At 38.0% G+C, this 19652-nt stretch overlaps 2 protein-coding genes across 2 annotated transcripts; both read left to right on the top strand.

The window, feature by feature from the left end:
• Positions 1–1648: 1648 nt before the first annotated feature.
• On the top strand, positions 1649–4900 carry LOC105036482 (uncharacterized). The gene is made up of 4 exons (XM_010912249.2): positions 1649–1814; positions 1917–1970; positions 2096–2147; positions 4553–4900. The coding sequence occupies exons 1-4, from the start codon at positions 1720–1722 to the stop codon at positions 4733–4735; spliced, it is 384 nt and encodes a 127-aa protein (XP_010910551.2). The 5' UTR covers positions 1649–1719; the 3' UTR covers positions 4736–4900.
• A 1061-nt stretch (positions 4901–5961) lies between these two features.
• LOC105036450 (uncharacterized) lies at positions 5962–19541 on the top strand. Its single transcript, XM_010912221.4, is given in 9 exon segments — positions 5962–6196; positions 6198–6436; positions 7099–7151; positions 9663–9755; positions 9850–9970; positions 17285–17387; positions 18228–18294; positions 18891–19001; positions 19309–19541. Coding segments are annotated over 9 exon segments (957 nt in total). The 5' UTR covers positions 5962–6050; the 3' UTR covers positions 19333–19541.
• Positions 19542–19652: the final 111 nt, after the last annotated feature.

Below are 19652 nucleotides of genomic sequence, written 5' to 3'. Positions count from 1 at the left end.
TAATGGCATGTTCAGAGGATCCAAGGTCAATTGCTTCATGAATCTTGTGTAAATAATGAACCTTGTTTTACAACAAATCAAGTACACAGTGATGTGCATGTACATCATTAATATTTTCTTGGAGTACCTGATTGGCTGATAGGAAGGAAACTTCAAAGATATTATTTCGCTATAATGCTAAATGATATTATTAATAATTTTGCTGATTGGCAGTATAGCCAAATGGTATCTTTGGAGTTTCCCACCTCATCATGTACTCTATAATTTTTAACCTCTTCAATGAAATTTGGTCAAAAAGAAAAGAAAAGCTATAGTAGATAATAATGCGAAAAGAATCCAAGCGTACAATAATATGGCTCGCTTTATGAGGTTTCTGAAATAAGTTGATTTGGCGGTCAATGAGTGTTGGCGTGGTGGTCTGGAGGGGTCAGACCTCAGACTCCAACTGAAAATAATCTATCACCGTATATTGTACGATCAAAATGGATAAAATTTTTATAACGAATCGATCACGGAAAGGGTTACGATCAAAACGCCATCATCTATCGTATTTTTGGAACACATTGTACACACTTACGTATATATTAAAATATTAAAAAAATAAAAATAAATAAATTTTAAAAAATTATATGATATTATCAAAATTATTTAAATATTTTAAAATTTATTTATTTATTTTTTTAATATTTTAACATGCATACACAAGTACGGTGTATTTCGAAGATATGACAGACGATGACGATTCGATCATAATTTTTTTATAATCGATCCGAACATAAAAAATTTATCCAACAAAAATTATGGTTACACAGAAAAATAATATAAAAAACTAACACTTTTTTTTCTAGATCATCAAATAAGGTATCTATGTGTTTGAGGGAGCTCTCAATCCTTCAGATGGGTAGAAGGAGCTCTCCTCATCTATATTTTTTTATAAAAAAATAAAAAAAAAAATTATATTTTTCTTTCAAATTTTATTCTCATCTATTGATTGTCACGATAGTGATTATTGCATCATTGTCATTGTAACTACCATCTAGCATGCATGTTGCAATCTAACAGTGAATTTCTCCACTTTTCGGATTAATAGGTGCATCTGTTGGTAGATAGAAAAAAAAAAAATCTAATTTTATAGAATAGTTAATTGGGTTGTTGTCTGAATGATTGACTATGGGAATCCATGCAAATTCTATATGCAGTGCTTTAGGGAGACTTAAGTATTCAGATAAGAGTACAGCGGACCCTCTATCAACTATTATATATGAAAATTTTTAATATTTGATTTTTTTATTAATTTTTTAGTCAACAAAGATAGTTTCGCACATAGGAAAGAAACATGCTTCACATTTTCCCAGTTGCAGCTGCCTTTTTTTTTTTTTTTATAAAACTCTATCTAAATTCTTTTTCAAATAAGTGTATGTTTTATAATAGCTTGACTAAAATAGAGGTGCATATCGGCAAATTAAATCCTCGCACCGTCAATACCGGCATCGGATGCGCCGTGTCTCTTACGCTTCGCCGTGCCAAGGATCCAGTCGGTTCCTTCATTGGACCTCATAAACGGACGGCTTTGATGCATTTGATGAGCTAACCGACGGCAGATTAAGCGGCTTTGTAAAGAATTCCTATGCGAGCACGGAGGGGTTATCTCAAGGCGAAACGTCTCTCCGCCTTTTTTCTTGGCCTTCCCCTCGTCCCACCCAAAACCCCAGCAGCGACATGGCGGCGAGCGCATCAGCGCCGTCCATCCATCCACCGAGGCCGGCCGGACGGTCTACGAAACGCTTGTTGTTCGACAAGCGTTACGGCTGGATGTATCTCTCTCTCTCTCCCCCTCTCTCTCCCCCTCGATTCATCGCAATTCTTTTTTTTTTTTTTGATTTCATCTCATAAATTAATTTCTTGCCATGGCATAGTTTCGATGAGTGGAAGGATCCCTCGGAACAAGCCTTAGCCGGTGGAAGAGGAATGTGAGCCCTCTCTCTCTTTCTCTCTTTCTCAATAAATTTTTATGTAGATCTCTTGATACGTATAGAATAAATGTTCGAAATTTTTTTTGTTCGATTTAATTTTAGGGTTTTCATTTTGGATGCAGGTTTTGCATTTTGCCCATCGCGAAGTCTCTGCTGAAGATCGCTTCACAATCGGTACAAACTTATATATATATATATATTGTTTATTTCATACAGAATCGTGATGGGTTTCCAAAAATTTCGTTGTAGCTTTTCTTATAGGGATGCATGTTGAAGAGTCGAAGACATAGGGTTTGGTTAAGAGCTTAAAGCATGGGGGAAGCAGGAAGAGCTGGGGAACTTTTTATCGTTTGATGGAAGGATAATTTTGATACTTGTTCGAAAGAAGAAAATAATAATGGTGGATCGAGTATTGCTACAAGAGATAGTGGAGATCACTTAGTGCCCAAATTTCTTGGGGGAGATAGATTTTCATGCTGGTAATTTGGAGAGTTCACAGAAATACTTAGATACCTAATTTTGGGAATTTGAAGCTGAATGGAGATGCTGGAAATTAAAGTTTCTGTTTTTTTGCTAGGTTTTTTTAAGTTTAGAGTTTCGTACCTGTACCTAGCGGATAGAGTATATCCAAATATCCATATGGTTGTTATTTGAAAGGTTTTAGCGGTTCATTGTTTCCTCACAGAAGTTATATCCTCTTTTTAGGTGTAAACTTGTAGAAGTTGCATCAATAACTTTTTTCCAATCATTGTATTTTTTTTTTGTTTTCCTGATAACAGAGCACCCTGATCATGAAGGTATCTACTTATTGGAAAATATCAAAAATTTGCCTTTTTATGACTTTCAATTGTCCACAAGTTTTGGGAATTTAATTGAATTCCTGAAAAATAATTTAGACTGGAATCTATCAAACCATCCTCATCCTTCCAGAAGAATTGTCCAAAATGGGAGAATGGTGTGTAGTGTCCATGATAATCTTACCCACTATAAAGTAATTTCTTGCTGAATGCCTTGTGCACATGAAAAAAATAAAAATGAGATATTCTATATATGTAGTCTCATATATGTATAACTGCACTTGTTTTTAGATTAACTTTTCAATTCAAAATTTAACAAAGATGGAAATGACAATCCCACACATATTGCTAAGTTTTTTACTGTTTACCTTAGTGTGGTGAATTTTTCAAATGAGCTTGTGCTGAACCATTACTATTTCACTGTTCACGAGGCTATATATATAAAACTCATTTAGGAGCACCAATATTTAGCTGATTTCATGTTTGTTTCTATTTTTCATATGTTTCATGTATATGATGTATGACTGAAGCCTCCTAGCATATGTTGACAATGAAATTGTTATGGTGCTAGATGCTTCTGACCTAACCACTCTTTCTTTCACAAAAGATACTCATTTTTCTTTTGTAAAGGGGAGTGTTGATAAGAACAAAGCTGGCAAAAATAAGTGCTAGATTCCTTAATACCATAAGTGAGTGCTAACAATTCCCCATTTTCTTTCACAAAAGATACTCATTTTTCTTTTGTAAAGGGGAGTGTTGATAAGAACAAAGCTGACAAAAATAAGTGCTAGATTCCTTAATACCATAAGTGAGTGCTAACAATTCCCCATTTATCAATCGCATAAATCTTCTAATGGAATAGTTAGTTTGAATCTAAACCTTCTGAGTTTTAGGTAGCTCATAAAAACAATCACTACCATCTTCAAACCAGTGCAACTTTCATCACTTTAATTGCTCATTTTGTGTTATCACACTATTAACTACTATATCATGAGATTTTCATGCCAGTGAGGACCATTACATGGCTTCCTGGCTTATTTGTGCCCTGAGGTAAATAAAACTCTCCATATTAAATTAACCATCTTCACCCTTTGTCTGGACTCTTCCAAGTTTTGGAGAGTTTTTGAAGCGTCATTTTTTCTTTGCATGAGTGTAGAAATAGATCTCTCTAACCACTAATTAGCCTTATAGTTTTCAAGGGTTTTTCCCTCTCTTTCCTAAATATCCCTTCATTAGGAATTCCACACCTGTTTCATAGGCTTGATTTCACGTTAACACTGGTCGTTGAATTCTTTCCTTCCATGGAAGCTTCTTTGGTTGTTTCCTTTTGGTTGGAGATTAGGAGTGGCTAATCCCCCTCCTACCCTATACCCACCCCATCCCACCTGTTGAAGGCCGACTCCAACTGGAGTCGAACTCCTGGCCTCTTGCCCAAGTGGCAAGGGGTGAGTAAGCATTCAGTGGTGGAGCCTCATCCTTTTTCTTCTCTCTCCTTCTTCTTCTATCCTGTGTCAGTTTGGTGTCAAAGCATCCTATTCTTCCTACCTCTCTAGCTGTCCTGCATCAAGTTGTGTTCTACATACATCCCATGCTATTTGAGGGGAATGACTTGGATGATTATGATGATGGTATTCTAAGAAGCTCATATGCTCACAAGAGGATAAACTTTTAGTCTTTTGCTATAATTTGTACATGATTCATTTTCAATCCTCATTCTAAGCAATTCTCATGAAAAATTTTCTCTAAGGAAATTTATTTAAACTTTTCTTTGTTGTTTCACAGATTAATGTTGCAGCAGGCTCTGTGGTCAGAGCTCTTGAAAACCCTAAAGAGTTCTCTCCTCAGGCATTGCACACCAATTTGTGCACTCAGTTTCAGAAACTAGGGCATTCTATACAGAGGCCCAATCTCAAGTTCATAACCTTCTGCAGGGACTCTCCCATGGATAGTACACAGACTATGTGACCTCAGATTACCATTGTAAAGTCTTAGTGGCTTCATTGTTGTAACAAGAACCTCTGATAAGCTAATGTATACTGCCAATTTATTTCAGGGGAAATTTGATATACAGTTTTTTCTTATTAAGATTGGTTAACTACATTAAATGTTTAATTGGGGAAATTTAGACCACTTTTCAGTGTATCTATACTGTTTGTGCTTATCAGTCTTTGCTACTATCTAGCGTCTAATCCCAGTGTGGTTTCAAAAATCGGAAAGTTATTATTCCATTTATGCATCATTAAAAAAAGTGAAAAAGGAAAGAGAAATGAGATCTCTAAAAATTAATAATTAAAAAACTTCTATAAATTGGGATCCTTGGTTTATTCGATACTGGATGAAGAGAGAGTATGAGTTTCTTATATCCTTAAACTAAACAGGCTAATTTAAAAAATTTTGGCTGAAGTGTGAGTAAAACTATTGCTTTAATTATTGTAAAACTAATATAAATGAAGATGTGGTGCCTTGATTCAGCTTCACCATTCAACCATGCCTATCTTATGGAGCATTCTAGACATGGAATCTCCAGCTTGGTGGCCTCTCCTCGACTACAAACTTCTCTTTCATGTGGGTGCTAGGAGAATCTTCAATAGTTTAGGTGAACTTTGATGAAGCCCTCTTATGGAAGGCTTTGGAGAATCAAGATATAGGGAGCGTCGTGTCCTGTGGTTTTGGATTATTTTCAACAGTTTGGATCATCAATATGGGATCCTCACTATCTAGTATAAATCTAATTGAATCCGAATGGAGACCCATCCGAGTATAGCCAAGTTCAGGTTTTTTTTTTCTTTATATATATATATTGAGGGAAGGACTGCAATTAACATGGCTTGGGTTGTGGCTCGGTGATTTTTCCCACGCTCGTTAGAAAGATGGCTGCTGTGATACAGGTGAAGTTATATTTTTGAAGTAGTTTTATTTTCTCTTGTATTAAAAAAAATCTTGGACTAGAAAGCCACGTAAACCAATATAAACCAAAGAAACTTTTTAAAAAAATTGTGGTTTTCATGGTCCAAATCTAACCTTAAATTTTATGAGCTACATTCAACATTTTGATCTTGGTAAAAAAAAAAAAAAGGAAAGAAAATCTGAGGTCCTAGCTTCCTCTGTAATCAAATGTCTGCCCCAGACATACACACGGATCAAGATGTTGCCACTTGGAGCAACCTTGTTCTCCAACTGCTTCCCATCGCCTGGCTAGTCCAGCACCAATCCACTCTCTCTCTCTGGACTCTTTTCTCCGGGCCAAGCCTGTGAGCTCCCACCATGTAATCGTATTATAATGCAGTCCATGAGGCCATGCCTCTCCACCCCCTCCTCGCATCGCTTCCTCTCCTGCTCCCCTTCTCCCTTCTCCTCCCTCTCCAGCCTCCGCCCCCGCCGCTCCCACGCCTTCCGGCCCCTCTCCTCCTCCGGGAGACGAAGAAGGCACCCTCCGCAAGGCCTCCAACGTCCCCCAGAACCTCAAGTTCGACAACCGAAAGGGGAGGGACGATGGGTCCGTCTCCGAGGACGGGGAGGGGGAGTTGGGAGGAGAGACCGCCGTGAAGGGCACCGTTCTCGCTGGGCTTCTGCTGGGTGGAGTAATCGGAGGGTTCGGGACGGTGGGATACGTCTATAAGGACCAGATCAACGCCTTTCTCACCCAGTTCTCTGGTTTCATTGAAGGCACTTCCTTCCTCCATCTCTATTTTTGCTTTCAAGTTAAATTTTTTTGAGGTAGATTTGCTTGAATTTAGTTGTTCTGATAAATTTTCTATGGAGAATTTATTTGTTTTTTTTCTTTTTTTTGCTGTAATTTTGATTGGATTTGGTGATTTTGGCGTCATTTGGGAGATTTGAAGCCTTGCGAGTGATTCTGGTGGAAGTGGTGTCTTTATCATGGACTCGTTCTGACATTTTTGGCATTTTAGGTGGGTCCAATTTGAGGGTGGGAAGGCGCAGTGCCTGTAAATGAATTTCCATGAAGGAGAACATATATCTTGCGTTAGTCATCTAAGAATCGACCAAATAATTGAGACCTTGAATATATAACCCATTAGTGATAAGAAGGTTATCTCATTAGCACATAAATTGTTACGAACCAGGCTCATTTACAAGTGATAAAGAATGATGATCATGATCATGCTATTGCATGTATATACAGTATTTGATTGTATGCTATTGCATAATATGCTTCTACTTTGTGGAATTGATTATCACATCATCATACTGTCGAGCAAGAAGCAAGATGTTTCTATTTTTATGTTTTCCCTATTCAGCTTTGCATTGTAGTGAACAATATTGTGCTGGTTCTGATGCTACAACATTTTTATGCTTTTTATGATCAGGTTATGGTCCTGCTGGATATGCTTTGTTTGTACTTGTTTATGCTGGACTTGAGGTAATAATAACAGGATGTGAATCTCATTATCAAAAATTTGTTGTTTAATAAGAGTGAAACCTTAAGATCAAAACTTCCAGAGAGCCGACATTGAACGCCTTGTAGGAATTGCTCGGGCAGGCCTGCAAATCACATGATGTACCTAGGTTCACATTATAGTTTCTACTTTTTTTTTCATTCTTCATTTTTTGTTTCCAAAATAAGCTAGCCATCCAGTGTACCTGACTTTCTGTGGACAGTCCAGCATGTTGCATTGAAATCTTGAAGTGTCCACTGCAACCTAGCATTTAGCAGGGTCTGCTGTGAACACTGCTTTTTGTTAGACATATGCATTGTTTCAGCGTTTATTTTATTTCTTTTTTTCATCAACTAACTCCCTGTTGATAATCTTGGAAGAGTCATGGTCATTTTCCACAAAGATGAGAAAAAAGTCCTCTAAGATTTGCATGTTTGAAAGCATCATGGAATCAAATTTCATGCCCTTCATCACATACCAGATTTTGGACCATGAGATATGTTTGTTGATATTAGCTTATGAATACATCAGGGCTGGGTATGATATGCACTATCATCAATCATGGCCATTATGATCCCGAATCAAATAAAAAACTAACCAAAATAAAGTTGTTGCACACAAAATCTCACAAATGATTAATTTAAAAAATTAATGATAATATCATAAAAGTTGATGAGTAAAATCTGGTGATTTTTTTGTCCAAGGTTCTGAGTCTGATCATATCTGTGGCCCATATTGGATATTTGTGTTGCTTGACCTAACCAGAGTCGGCCTCGATGATCCAGTTAGCTCCCTGCTAATGGATCTACGGCTTGTAAAATGTTTGGACCCAAAATTATGGAGCCTAATTTGCAATGAGTAATTGTGCGCTCATGTTAAGGAACCACTTGGATGCTGTATATGGTATCTACACCTGACTCTAACAGTGGTCTCATGAGATGGAATCACAATATTGAGCTGTTCATTATGATAAAACTGATGTGCCTCTGCAACATCCCTATTTTGATAATTTGAGGATTGGTCATTCTAATGTTACAGCCATTATCCTAGCAACCATATGACTGCAATTGCCAACTTGACTGATACTTCTGTATGAATTTGACATGTTTAAATAGTTTAATCCTCATGATAGGCCTGGAGCTGAGCACTTCAGTATGTTTATAATGACATCAATAGATTCTTTTCTGGCATAATCTGTGATACAAACACAAAACTTACATGAGTGTGTTGATCAGAAACATCCATAACTATTCAATATAAAAATGTCAAAAAAAAAAAAAAATCAAATGAACTTCAGGGCTTACATCAACCCCAACATGCTAAGTTCTGTTTTATGTACCCCTAGTATGATATGGATCTTCTTTACGATTATAGAAGAATTAGTTGTATAACAATGTCAATTTACAGCTAATATCGGATAGTTTAACAATACTGCATTAGTGAAATGCTGGGAATGTGTAAAACATCTCATCAGCTGTTTTGTTTGGGAATTTAAGATATAGCATTGGCAGAATAATATTTATAGAACCCTGCTCTTTAAGGGTGATAACCTACTTATGCTTATGTAGTTCGATAATTATTCAATGACTGTAGTGAACAGGAGATGCTTTATGTATTTAAAATAAGTAGTTAGGCATCTATTCACATGTCACTTAGTTTATATTTTTCTCTGGTTATCTTTTCACTAGATTTTCTTGGACCACTCTGCATAGACAAGATGCATCTATTTAGTGACTTATTGATACTTAAATATCTGATGTCTTCATGGAAATCTGAGTTCCATTTTATTATTTGAATTGTTGATAATGGATCCAGAATGCTGATCTTAAGTAAATGAGCTAAAGATTGTCAGTTATTGTCATTGTTATTTTTCACAAATTGAGGCATTTTATAAGCTGGGGATTAAAATCCAGTGGAGCTAATTAAAACTAGATTACACTTGTTTTCTTGAAACTTATAAAGCTAAAAACGTATATTATCACTTTTTCCTCCATTGGCTTCATTTTAGCCTTCTGTCTTGGACAAATCAAATTTTGCTTAAGCCCATTTGCACTGCCCGAGTCTAAATTGTGTTGCTACCACCAAACATTTAATGGATTGATAGATCTGAGGGACTGATAGAAAATGATGGACATGGAAGTACTGTGGAGGAAGGATTTTAATGGATCAGGTTCAGGTGTAGGGAAAGCTGCAACTAATAATTCTCCTTCTCCTCCTTTCAAAATCTAATGTGTTTTCCCATCTCTTAATTTCTCTATGCATCTGCAATCCTTGCACAGCAAATAAGCCTTGTCTGCTATATGTATTATAATTGAAAATGTTTAAATTTATATCATTCTGCTGGACCACATAGCTATGCAACTTGCTTTAGGATTTGTGGAAGCAGATAAACGAGAAATTAAGAGACTGGCATGCTACTGGACCACATAGCTTTGTCTATTCCTTAGCATTCTTTGCATGCTAGTACTAACTGTGAACTGCTCATCTTATTCTAGATTCTTGCAATTCCAGCAATCCCATTAACTATGTCGGCTGGACTTTTATTTGGAAGTGTCACAGGGACCATCATTGTTTCAATCAGTGGGACAGTAAGTTGCTTTCAAGAATAATTTTCATGGTGGCTGAAACAAAATTAAAAGTGATTAGCTGAAGATTTATGTGATGCTTTCCTGACTTTGGTAGGTGGCTGCAGCTGTAGCCTTTCTTATTGCTAGATATTTTGCCCGAGAACGTATTCTCAAATTGGTTGAAGGAAACAAAAGGTTTTTGGCAATCGATAAGGCAATTGGAGAGAATGGCTTCATGATGCGGGACAATCCTAAAAAGAAAATCAATCCTAATAATCAAGCTCTCTTCTGTTCATCAACAACAAATCACGTCCGGCCAGGGGCTCATTATTCCCAGGACAGACAGTATAGTTGCCTATACTCTGCTCAGGAGGCGTGATTGATTGATACGAGACTAAAGCGAGATCAATCTAAATGATACAGACGAATGCCATTCGAGAGATCAGTAAACAATTAGTAATAGAAAATTTCATAAACAGATAGCAGAAATTAAACATGCTCACGAGTAGATGTAAAAAAAGAAATAAGAATGGAACGAGAGAAAATAAAACATTAAACCCGTGAGAAAATCCAAGAAGATGATAAGAATCCGGATCGTGGTAGTTAAGAAACTACTCTGATTAGGGCTCTTAATCTTTTAACCAAACAGATCCATCGATAAAGAACTAGGTCTTTACCAACATCGGATTAAAAAAAAAAAAAAATAATCAAAGATCAACTGTTAAGGAACGAAGGTCCTTGACAGCATATGATCTGTAGAATAAGAAATCACTCCTCTCAGCACGACAGATGAAAATTCTGGAGGAGACAGATCTTCTCTTGACGGAATAGGCTTGCGTGGGTAGATGGTGGAGTCGATCAGAGTCGCAGGAACACTGAATCTTAAGTAGAAGGAATAGGATAGAAAGTGGGCCTCACACCCTCCCCTTGTGGGGCGATTTTGGGTCTCACACCCTCTCCCTCTCGGAGCGATTAACACAAGTATTTGTGGAGTTTGTAAAATCATTCATTGTTTTCTTTCATGAAAGATACAAGGATTTATATAGGACTCTAAGGGTCCTATTTGTTTAGGAATCTCTTATTTTTACAAGGAAGAAATCAACCCTCCACAAAAAAGTAAAGCATTATAATCTACCATAGGAAAGAAATTAGCCTTCAACAAAATAAGTAGCCAAGAACTCTTAAGGAATTCTAAGGAAGAAATGGAATTTCATGTGGGTGCTTGATGCTTGACACAACTTGGCATGAGCACGGCATATGCTGGCATGCATATTCTTCTCTTGGCATGTGGAGAGTGGTGGCTCCAAAGGTGACGTGGACAAATCCAAGTATGGCCCTATGGACCCAAAGCCAAATGCATTAAAATTTATTGACTGAAAATAAATAACTGAAGTAGAATCAATTTAATGAGGCTTCTTCGATCCAAATCGAACTTAAATTATGTTGCCGATTTTTGATGGCTCTGGTGTCCGCACCAATTCTCCCGAGGTGGAAAAAACTCGACCCTGTCGAGTGTGGGTCGATTTCGCTCTGGTGACGCTCAAGTAGATCGGGATCAATGCGTTGCAGCTCTTCTCGAGTGATCCAGGTATCTTCAGACTCCGATCGACCTCGCCATCTGACCAGATACCGCTGATAGCCTCGACTCCGGGTGGAAAGGATCTGCTCATCCAAAATTCTCTCAATCTGATCGTGTTTTGCTGACATTTTGGCTGGTGGACACTCAGGGATAGGTTCGCTCTCAAAGGTTGGTTCAGGCTCAAATGGCTCACTAGGTATCCGAGTTGGTTTTTTATAGGCGACAAGATCTGTAATGTTAAAAGTAGAGCTAATTCCAAAATCAGAAGGTAGGTCCACAACATACGCATTTGATCCGATTTTCTTTATGATCTTAAATGGACCTGCTCCTCGGGCATGTAACTTCTTCACGGTTCCGGGAGGAAACCGTTCAGACCTCAATCGAACCATCACATAGTCTCCCTCTGCAAACTCTTGAACACGTCGATGAGAATCTGCATTCTGTTTATAAACTTTATTACTCATACTAATTTTTTTACTGATCTCTTTATGCAGACTCTTGACATGCTGTGCAAATGACTCTGCAGATTCGGAAATCCTAGCATGCATGGGTAGTGGGATGAGGTCTATTGGTTTTCTAGGTTGATATCCATGAACTACTTCAAAAGGACTCATGCCAATGGACCTATTAACAGAGCTATTATATGCAAATTCGGCTCGGGGCAGCAAAAGATCCCAGTTACCCATATGTTCCCCAATCAAGCAACGCAAAAGATTTCCAAGACTCCTATTAACCACTTCGGTCTGACCGTCTGTTTGCGGATGATAGGCAGAAGAAAACTTTAGTTTTATGCCTAAAAGATGCCATAGGATTTTCCAAAAGTAGCTCATAAATCTAACATCCCTATCAGAAACAATGGTTTTAGGCAAACCATGTAGTCTAACAATCTCATCAAAGTATATCCTTGCAACTTTCGACGCATCAGACGTTTGGCAACAGGGCAAGAAATGGGCCATTTTTGAAAATCTATCTACAACCACTAGAATGGAATCATGCTTCCTGGCTGTCCTAGGTAATCCCAAAACAAAATCCATACTAACATCTTGCCAAGGACAGTCTGGTATAGGTAAGGGTGTATATAAGCCGGTGTTTTGTTTTCTCTGCTTGGCCACGGCACATGTTCTACATTGGGCAACAATTCGGGCGACATCTCTTTTCAAGCTTGGCCAAAAGAACTGGGCTTCTACCAACTCTATAGTTTTATTCCTACCAAAGTGTCCAGCTAATCCTCTAGCATGTAATTCCCAAACTAAAAAATCTCTCAAAGATGTACGGGGGATACACAGCCTAGTTTCTCTAAATAGGTAACCATCCTGAAGAGTATATTCACTACGTTCTCTAGATGGCCCCTTACGTAAAGCGGTAAGTATGTCACCAAAATCTGGACACTCCTCATAATTTTCTTTAATCTTATCAAAACCAACAACTTCTATACTAACGGTGGACAGCAAAGTATGACGACGACTCAGGGCATCAGCAGCACGATTCTCTACACCTGCACGGTGTTTCAAAACAAAAGTATAGGCTTGCAAAAACTCGACCCACCTACCATGTCTATGATTCAATTTCTTTTGAGAATTCAGGAATCTAAGGGCCTCATGATCAGAGTACAAAACAAATTCTTGCGGTAGCAGGTAATGCCTCCAATATCTTAAAGCTTGAATTACCGCATAAAACTCTTTATCATAGGTAGAATACTTGAGTTTAGAATCGTTAAGTTTCTCGCTAAAGTATGCTACCGGATGACCTTCTTGACTAAGGACACCACCAATCCCAACTCCTGACGCATCGCACGCTACTTCAAAAACCTTAGAAAAATCAGGGAGACGTAAGATTGGGGCATGAGTCATCTTGTCCTTAATGTCTAGAAAGGCTCTATTGGCTGCCCTAGTCCATTCAAAATTTTCCTTTCTAATGCAGTCAGTGATGGGAGCGACTATGGTGCTAAACCCTTTTATGAACCTACGATAAAAAGTTGCTAATCCATGAAAACTCCGCACGTCATGCACACTCTTGGGCACCGGCCACTCAACTATTGCTCTAATCTTTTCAGGATCAGCAGATACACCATTGGGGGTAACAACAAAACCTAAAAAGATGATATGGTCTGTCATAAAAGCGCACTTCTTAGGATTAGCATACAAGCTTTCTATTTTAAGAACTTGACACACTCTTTGGAGGTGATCTAAATGGTCTTCCCTAGTTCGACTATAGATCAAAATGTCATCAAAATATACGACTACAAATACTCCTATAAATGGTCGTAGTACTTGGGTCATCAACCTCATGAAGGTACTAGGGGCATTAGATAATCCAAATGGCATCACCATCCACTCATATAAACCATTTTTTGTCTTGAAAGCAGTTTTCCACTCATCTCCCGGTCTAATCCTTACTTGATGGTAACCACTCTTAAGATCGATCTTAGAAAAGATAGTGGATCCGGCCATCATATCTAACATGTCATCTAACCTAGGGATGGGAAAGCGGTACTTAATGGTGATCTTATTAATGGCACGGCTATCTATGCACATCCTCCATGTACCATCCTTCTTTGGAGTCAGTAGTGCAGGAACCGCGCAAGGACTCAAACTCTCCCTCACAAATCCTTTTTTTATCAGCTCTCCAACTTGTCTTTGTAGCTCAGCATGCTCATTAGGGTTCAACCTATAGTGGGGCAAGTTGGGTAGGGTAGATCCAGGAACTAAATCAATGGCATGTTGAATGTTTCTCATAGGCGGTAAGTAATCTGGAAGATCCTCAGGAAAGACATCATGAAACTCAGCAAGAAGGCTAGCTACTTCCTTAGGATAATCCACCTTAGAATCCTCACGAACTTCTCTAGCAACAAGCATCCAAACTGGTGATCCTTCACTCATGATCGTCTCTAATTCTTTAGCACCTATCAGATTGAGGCTTTTCTTCTTAAGATTTTCTTTTGGTCCATCGCCTATCTTTCTATTAGTAGCCTTAGGTGGGGAAGGATTAATCGTGATCTTCTTACCCTGATGAGTAAAGCTGCAGGAGTTGGTACGGCCATAAATCGTAACATCATTGTCGAATAGCCAAGGCCGACCTAATATGATACTTCCGACTTCCATGGGTAAGACATCGCACCACACATGATCCTGATAGGAATGAAGCTGGATGGGCACACGACATCTAAATTTGATGGGAATAGAGGAGGAATCAATCCAAGACACACGGTATGGACTAAGATGATCTACAGGAGTTAATCCTAATCGCTTAACCGTGTCAGTGGAGATGGCGTTGATACAGCTACCGCTATCAATGATCACCTTACAAATTTTATCGCCAAATTTTATGAAGGTATGGAAAATAGAGGTCCTACGCCAGTCTTCACTTTCCTTAGTTTGGGCTAGGACATACCTAACGACTCCAAGCCTAAGGTCTGACTCAGGTGTGGCATAACCTAGGATGTCCTCAGTACTCTCAAATTGCTCGGCTAAATCTGGATCAGCTTCATAAACTTCCTCCTCAATATTTTCTAGAGTTTCTCCTTCTAATTCTTCTACGAATAATGATCGGTTGGGGCATTGTGCAGCAAAGTGACCGTAACCATGGCACTTGAAGCAATGAGAACGAGAACTACTTCCTTTTGATAACTCTCCTATAGCTCCTTTTCCTTTATCTTCTTTTCTCCCAATAGGATTTGTAAGTGGAGGTCTATTACTAGGAGTTTGATTAATATTAGGTCTCGATCCAGAAGGGGTTACTCGGTTGGATTCAGGACGACGGGGAGTCGAATATCTAGAAAATCTTTCAAAATCTAAGGCAAGTTGATAAGCTTGTTCCAACGTGGTTACCTCTCGCAGAAAGAGCTCACGCTGAATATCCTCTCGTAATCCAGCTCTAAATCGAGATAAGGTAACAACTCTATCTTCGGCTACTCCACATCTCATGAGGTATTCATCAAATCTCGTGATATACTCGGTGACTGATCTATTCCCTTGAGTAAGCCTCTGCCATTGATCTAAAAGTCTTTGTTGGTAAGAGGTGGGGAGGTACTTCTCTCTGAGTTTTTCTTTCATCTCATCCCAGGTTTCTATCGGATCTTGTCTTCTCTGATTGAGAAGACGCTCTACACTTTCCCAATAAAGTCGGGCTTGCCTCATCAATTTCATCCTAGCAAATCTAACTCTCCTTGCTTCAGACATTTCATACCATCCAAAATAGTGGTCCATACCTGATTCCCAATCTAGGTACTCTCTTGGATCTAGACAACCATCAAAACTTGGGGCTTCGACTTTCACATTCCTAAGAATATGCTCATCTTGATCGAACTGGTTATGGTGCGGACGTGCCCCTATAGGTCGATCAAGTTCTAGATTCCTACCTCTTTGTCCTATAGGTAGTCGGAGAGACTCAAGTTCAGGTTGTTTCTGCCTAGCTTCTTCTAATACCACTATTCTCTCATCCATGGCTTTCATAAAATTTTTCATGTCATCAAACTTTTCAGTCAGAGCATTAATGATGGTTGCTATATTGGGATCCATATTGATGTTGGGTGGGGAAGTAGGATGTTGGTACCAGGTACCTGATCTAGTGGTCATGCAACTCTAAGATGCAGAAATAAGGTGCAATAAAATTAAAATGCTTGAAAGTAAAGTACGAAATTTAGAGTGCGAAAATTTAACTTGCGAAAATTTAAATTGCTGAATTTAAACTAAAGCCCTAATCAACCTGCTCTGATACCAAATTGATGCGGGACAATCCTAAAAAGAAAATCAATCCTAATAATCAAGCTCTCTTCTGTTCATCAACAACAAATCACGTCCGGTCAGGGGCTCATTATTCCCAGGACAGACAGTATAGTTGCCTATACTCTGCTCAGGAGGCGTGATTGATTAATATGAGACTAAAGCGAGATCAATCTAAATGATACAGACGAATGCCATTCGAGAGATCAGTAAACAATTAGTAATAGAAAATTTCATAAACAGATAGCAGAAATTAAACATGCTCACGAGTAGATGCAAAAAAAGAAATAAGAATGGAACGAGAGAAAATAAAACATTAAACTCGTGAGAAAATCCAAGAAGATGATAAGAATCCGGATCGTGGTAGTTAAGAAACTACTCTGATTAGGGCTCTTAATCTTTTAACCAAACAGATCCATCGATAAAGAACTAGGTCTTTACCAACATCGGATTAAAAAAAAAAAAAAATAATCAAAGATCAACTGTTAAGGAACGAAGGTCCTTGACAGCATATGATCTGTAGAATAAGAAATCACTCCTCTCAGCACGACAGATGAAAATTCTGGAGGAGACAGATCTTCTCTTGACGGAATAGGCTTGCGTGGGTAGATGGTGGAGTCGATCAGAGTCGCAGGAACACTGAATCTTAAGTAGAAGGAATAGGATAGAAAGTGGGCCTCACACCCTCCCCTTGTGGGGCGATTTTGGGTCTCACACCCTCTCCCTCTCGGAGCGATTAACACAAGTATTTGTGGAGTTTGTAAAATCATTCATTGTTTTCTTTCATGAAAGATACAAGGATTTATATAGGACTCTAAGGGTCCTATTTGTTTAGGAATCTCTTATTTTTACAAGGAAGAAATCAACCCTCCACAAAAAAGTAAAGCATTATAATCTACCATAGGAAAGAAATCAGCCTTCAACAAAATAAGTAAGTAGCCAAGAACTCTTAAGGAATTCTAAGGAAGAAATGGAATTTCATGTGGGTGCTTGATGCTTGACACAACTTGGCATGAGCACGGCATATGCTGGCATGCATATTCTTCTCTTGGCATGTGGAGAGTGGTGGCTCCAAAGGTGACGTGGACAAATCCAAGTATGGCCCTATGGACCCAAAGCCAAATGCATTAAAATTTATTGACTGAAAATAAATAACTGAAGTAGAATCAATTTAATGAGGCTTCTTCGATCCAAATCGAACTTAAATTATGTTGCCGATTTTTGATGGCTCTGGTGTCCGCACCACTTCAGAGTTGTTACACTCCTGCGATTGAGTCCTTTGCTCCCATTTTCTCTTGGAAACTATTTATATGGTTTGACGTCAGTGAAGTTCATACCTTACGTGTTAGGCAGGTCAGTTGATAATTTTCATTCTTGCTATCATACTCATCATGGATCATTTCTATGTTTTATCAACCCTGGAGGCACAAGAAACTTTCACATATTCAAAGTCACACTCACACTACAAGTTGGAGAATAAAATAGGAGAATGAAAGAAAACTGAAGAGAGAGAAAATATGAGCGAACAAAAGAGATGGTGGCAATTTAAGGTTTTTAATAGAAAACATTTACAACAACAGTATAATATGTGTTGATAGATGCGTAGAACCGACAGTATTTCCCTTCCTGACTCCTACCCAGCCCCTGCGCTTCTTCCTGTGGTAGTTTGACATAAAACAAAAAAGAGTAATGCTCAATCTATAGAAAAATTTAGTGATCACCGGAAGGAAAAAATATTTCTGGATGATAGAATGTTCATATTTTAATGGAATGTGGAGAGTAAATGGTGAAGCATTGTATGTGAATGTGCACCCATTTTGTAGAAGGTATATGCATGTGCCATAAGTTCGCCTGATTGGTGTAACTATGAACATATGGTGTAGCTACATCATACCTATCTTGTGAGAGATCATTTGGCCTTGGTTGAATGTGATATACCCAAATGGAACTTATAACTTGATTATATGATGATGAATATTAAATCAGTCATCATAACATGTTCTATGGTTAAAAAATGCTGGTTGCTGCTCCTAAAATTAATTTATGTTAGATGATTATTACCTTTAGTTATGCCATTGTGAATCACTTTGTTGTTAAACAGCTAGGAGTAAAGAATTTTGATTTTTCCCCCAATACTGCAAAGGTTTTGATTTCTCTCAATAGCTAAGTGATTAAACATGACTTGGTATGCAGTTGGTTGGGGATGCTTCCAGGGACATGGGCTTATGTAAGTGCAGGCGCATTTGGGCGAGTTATCATTGTAAGTTGTTTATAGACTTTCATGTCTGTTAATTTAACCTATTTTTGTTTTGGTAATACATGAATCTTGTATTTTGATTAAATTGTAAGTTGCTTTGCTATTACCTTTTCTGTGGTAGATTTGTCAATGACCATCCTTTTCTATTAGTAGAACCATTATATTTTTTCTGTGTCCTTTTTCTGTTGGTTTTCCTACTACTAAAGTCCTTGCACGTGGTCATATTCTTTGTTTGTTCCCAAGGAAGTAGTTGGTTAAGTCGGAATGTATTCTAATCAATTTGACTGGGAAATATATGCATACATACCTTGCTTTTGAGAGAATATCAGCTCTAAGAAAAAAATAAACGGTATGGTCTTTAATGATTTAATTAGCAGTTAAGCTGCAATGATACAAATGTTGCCATGATGCAAAGGATAGGCTGTACTAGTTATTCTGAGCAGGCAATCCAGCCATCTGAAGTCCCCAAACTAAGCTCCATTTGCCATCTGTTACCTCTTGATTGATGCTATTTCCATGGATCTTCATTCCTTTTAACTGATATATTTAAGAAGAGGGCTTGCTATCTGACCATGACTTTGTTTCCCTCATTGTTGCAGCAAGAAGAGTCAGATGTGGGCTTACCTGGAGGAAATGGCCAATTAGTGACTTTTGGGCTGGGCTTGTTATTTACAGCCATTGCTGCAGCTTATGTAACTCGGCTTGCAAAGGTAATGACTAAGCCCCATTTTATTAATTAATTGTGTGCATGTAGTTGCCAATCTGTAAGAAAGTGAACATGAAAGGTGAAAGTGAAAACTAATGCTGAATAAGAACAATCATATATGTTATTATATGTTGTGCATGTAATCTAGCAAGAAAATTAGAATAAAGCTTGGATTGCATGAAATTTCACTATATAACTCAGAATTTGAGAATTTAATTGAAGTGTTTGAGAATTTAATTTATACTTGCTAAAAAATAACAAATTATGTACCCTCTTGTATTTCTCATATGTATTTATTAACTATGATGCAGGATGCTGTGAAGGATCTTGAGTAGAAGCATGACTCTTTGCAAGAAGTTACAAGCAATTGGGTGCCCCCCTGATACAAAATGTAACTTAGAAGGTATACAACTGCCTTGTACATTACTGGCATCTTTTTGATGCAATATAAAGGCAATTAATTTTTCCCAGTCATTGGAGATATAGGTTGAATGACTTACCATGTAGTGGGATTATTACTCTATTAGTTGCCTTTTTTACTTAATGATTTTCCCCAGCCTTCATTTTACTTCTTCACCCGTTACATTGTCATAGAGACATGGACATTAATTGGAGAGAATTGTTGTATTCTAGTTTTGTCCATAAATAGAGGTCC

Source organism: Elaeis guineensis, chromosome 1 (genome assembly GCF_000442705.2).
Source record: "Elaeis guineensis isolate ETL-2024a chromosome 1, EG11, whole genome shotgun sequence".
Taxonomy (NCBI): Eukaryota; Viridiplantae; Streptophyta; class Magnoliopsida; order Arecales; family Arecaceae; genus Elaeis; species Elaeis guineensis.
This window is presented reverse-complemented; position numbering and strand designations above follow the sequence as displayed.